Genomic DNA, 3,709 nt, shown 5'->3' on the forward strand with positions numbered 1-3,709 from the left:
ATAAGCCGATACAAACTTATTTAAAATGTCCGTAACTTCTGATGAGAACCAAATGGGAAATATTTGGATTTTCTCCATCTTTCTGCCTCACTGTCTCCCATTCCTGTCAAAACGATGGGGCACAGCAGCAAAAGCAAAACAAAAATTGTATTACACTCCCATCAACAGAATGAGGCCTAATGAGGCCCACGCAGCCCTGTCAGGAATGTGTGTACACGTCAGCCGCATTAATATTTTATTCGGCTGTCAATATACAACAAAAGCCTTCCCCTCTCATCTGGCGCCGATTAGGGCTTAGGAAATTGTCTTCTTAGATAGATGCCACTGGTAACACCTCAAAACACATGTGGGCGTGTGATCTCCAACAGGTCGCCCGGGCCTCCTCTGCCACCCAAGTACATCAGTTAAATTTGTCTTTTGCGAAAGATGTTGGAAATCATAACGTCTTGTGTCAGTAAGCGTAATGAAGGGGAAGATTGGCTTTAATGACATTATGAGAGTCATTATGTTTAATTTATCGCTAATTAATGCTGACAGGTTTCATATGCCGCGGGTTGCTTTCATGTGAGTGTTACGTGCTTTTTTGTTTTAGTGTATTGTGTGTGCACATCCCTCCTCATTCATTCATTTTGATTCTGACGATTTACACAGCTTTCTGTCTTCTAGGTTCCCTCCCCACATGGTCCCACCACATCACACTCTGCACACGACCGGCATCCCCCACCCGGCCATCGTCACGCCAACAGTCAAGCAGGAATCCTCCCAGAGTGACGTCGGCTCGCTCCACAGCTCGTAAGTGTCGTTATTTTTTCTTTATTTATATTTTTATTGATTTCAGAGAGGAAGGGAGAGGGAGAGAGATAGAAACATCAATGATGAGAGAGAATCACTGATTGGCTGCCTCCTGCACGCCCCACACTGGGGATCAAGCCCACAACCCTGGAATGTGCCCTTGACCAGAATTAAACCCGGGACCCTTCGGTCTGCAGGTCGACGCTCTACCCATTGAGCCAAACCAGCTAGGACAGTGTCGCTCTTCATTGGGTTTAGCCTGTGGTTGCTGGCCTGGTGGCTCCTGGCTGGTGGCCCTGGCCAAGGCTGTCGTGCTGCGTGTGATCCCGGCAGACACCCAGCTGCTGTGGGCTCTGGACCCTCACAGGTGGACGGGGTCAAGAGAACTACTTTTATGTTCTTGGCTGGACTGGGATTTGCAACCACGTCCCTGTCCCTCCCCATATCCCTGAGCCTTCGGAGCTCTGTCCTTTGAGCAGGTGCCGCCGCCAAGGTGCAGGCGGCCACAGGTGCTGTCCCCTCAGCCTGGGAAAATTGTGTGCTTGTGACACTTGAGGAACTGATGGCAAAACCTCTGTGTTCCCCAGCCCCTCCCCAGGCTGTTTCTGTCCCATTGTCCAGGGCCGGGGAGACCAAACGTGGAAGCGAGCTTTTCATTCAAAGCTGCCGGGTGTGGGCACCGGGGAACCATGGAAATGGGCTCCGTGCCGCGGGGGGAGTTGGCCCTCGCGGTGGTTCACAGGGTTGTGTCTGTGTGTTCTGTCCGCATCCAGAAAGCATCAGGACTCCAAAAAGGAAGAGGAAAAGAAGAAGCCCCACATAAAGAAACCTCTCAACGCGTTCATGTTGTATATGAAGGAAATGAGAGCGAAGGTCGTCGCCGAGTGCACGTTGAAAGAGAGCGCGGCCATCAACCAGATCCTGGGGCGAAGGGTAGGTGGCTGCCTCCCTGGGGGAAGAGGGGAGAGGGGACTAGGACGTCGCAGGTGGGGTGGCAAGGTGTCCCTGTCCCCATTTGTTTTCTTTCGGCCACACTCCGGACTCCTACAGCCACAGCCACGACCCTCCCCCACCCCCAGAGAGGGCAGGGGATGGAGTGACAGACGCCAACCTGTGCTTTGTCTGAGCACTCCTGTGGGTGCCAGGCCCCGCAGACCATCTGCAGGTTGTACGATTCCGGATGGACTTACCCGAAAAAGAAGCCGCCTTCCCCCCTCGCCGCAGTGTAGTTGGTGACTTCTGCATGTCTCTCTCTGTCTCTCTCCCCCCCATGTCCCCTCCAGTGGCACGCGTTGTCGAGAGAGGAGCAAGCAAAATACTACGAGCTGGCGCGGAAGGAGCGGCAGCTCCACATGCAGCTGTACCCCGGCTGGTCCGCACGGGATAACTATGTAGGTGGATCCTTTTTCTCGGGACTGGTCTGCAGGCGGGTGCCGGATGTCCTCGGGGACAAAGGGAATGTCAGCTTGGTTCCCTCTGCCCTCTGCGGGGACCGTTAGCACCTCATCCGAGCACCAGGCTCGGAGGGTCTGGTCTGGGCCTCCAGTTTGGCCCCGGCAGCATTCAGGGAGGAGGGACGGGGCTTCTCAGCACTGGTCCCTGGGCGGCCTTCCAGGGAAGAGGGTGGGGTGGAGGGAGAGAGTAGTTCCTCACAGATCTTCCAGCAGCAGGCCCTTCCGTAAGAGGGAAAATTGAAACAACTGTCTTATGCTGTGGTGCAGTAGAAGCTGGGAGCCTCGTTCATCCTGAGGGGCATGATGGGAATATCCCTGAAAGGGCCAGTAAAAGTCATCCTTTGGCAGGGACCCAGCAAGGGCCGGCAAAGGGGTGTGTCTTGTGAGCTCTGTGTTCCTGGACTCTGTCAGCTGCAAGGTTTGCCTAAGTTCCTCTCCTGGATTTTAGAAAACACTGTCAGGTGGTTTATTTTACTAATTGCAGTGGTAATGACACTCCTGACTCTTCTTCCCTAAACGCTGTCCTCTGGGACCCCTGTCACCTCTCGCCATTCTTTTTTATTCTCCATGTTGCCCATTAGCTCAAGTTCTGGGCTCTCTCTCCTCTGGATGGATGAAATGACTCTTATTTTGCCTGGTGCCTTAGTACAGAGCATTGGGTTACATGAAGTGATTTTGTCATCCACTGTTGGGGGCAGTGGGACAGAACTTGTCCTAATGCAGCCACGGGCTCCTCGTCCTGTTCCTTGTTGGAATCTCAGAGCCATGGGCGACTTTCTGCCAGGCGGTGCTCCTGCCCTCACTCTCCATGGGCATTGTCCCTGGTGAAGGGCTCTCTCCGGATGCAGGTTGAGATCCCCTCCGTCATTGCTGATCGCAGACTTACTGTGCACGTGGTGTGGTGGGGATTCTGAGCTAAATCAGACCTATTTACTGGCTCAGAACTTGGCCGCCTCAGCAAGTCATACGGTCCACGGGAACGTGAGTCCTGAGGGAAGGCCGAGTGCTCTGAGCAGCATTTTCAGGCTTCCTCCAGCTTTATTCTGATCCCTTCACACACGTGCTTGCCAGTCTGCTCTTGGCGGTGTGGATGAGGGGGAATGGAGAACCGAGACCTTTGGGCTGGGCTCCCAAGTGGTCATCACCCCCGCACCCATCTTCCTCCAGGCCCCGCCCCCTGAGCTGGCAGCATTAGGCTGTATTCCTCCTGGGAGGTGGAACTGGAACTAGTCCAAGCACCTCTCCATGGCTCAGGGGCTCTGCTCAGAGCCCTTGTCACTCACAGAGGGTCACGCCCAGGACCTGAACTGCTTGGGGGCTTTGCACGTGTCCTCAGCATGTGTGTGGTGGAGAGGCCGTTCTTCTGGGGCTGGGAGGAGAGCATGAGAACGTTCCTGCTCCACAGGCTCGCTGCCCCACTCACCACCTGACTCGAGGTGGAGCTCTCAGCACTAGGCAGGCCT

General features: G+C 54.6%; 1 protein-coding gene across 12 annotated transcripts in view; it reads left to right on the forward strand.

Annotated features, from left to right (window-relative positions):
- TCF7L2 (transcription factor 7 like 2) overlaps positions 1–3,709 on the forward strand; it is a 188,428-nt gene that overhangs the window by 171,606 nt on the left and 13,113 nt on the right. For 6 of the 12 annotated variants that reach the window (XM_014455286.2, XM_014455295.2, XM_006088140.3 and 3 more), the window contains 3 exons: positions 652–792; positions 1,566–1,725; positions 2,076–2,183. In XM_014455286.2, the coding sequence (XP_014310772.1) occupies positions 652–792; positions 1,566–1,725; positions 2,076–2,183 (409 nt within the window). The remainder of the gene's footprint in view (positions 1–651; positions 793–1,565; positions 1,726–2,075; positions 2,184–3,709) is intronic. The other 6 variants (XM_014455291.2, XM_014455294.2, XM_014455287.2 and 3 more) reach the window with 1 other exon arrangement.

This window comes from Myotis lucifugus, unplaced genomic scaffold, assembly GCF_000147115.1.
Source record: "Myotis lucifugus unplaced genomic scaffold, Myoluc2.0 scaffold_44, whole genome shotgun sequence".
Classification (NCBI taxonomy): domain Eukaryota; kingdom Metazoa; phylum Chordata; class Mammalia; order Chiroptera; family Vespertilionidae; genus Myotis; species Myotis lucifugus.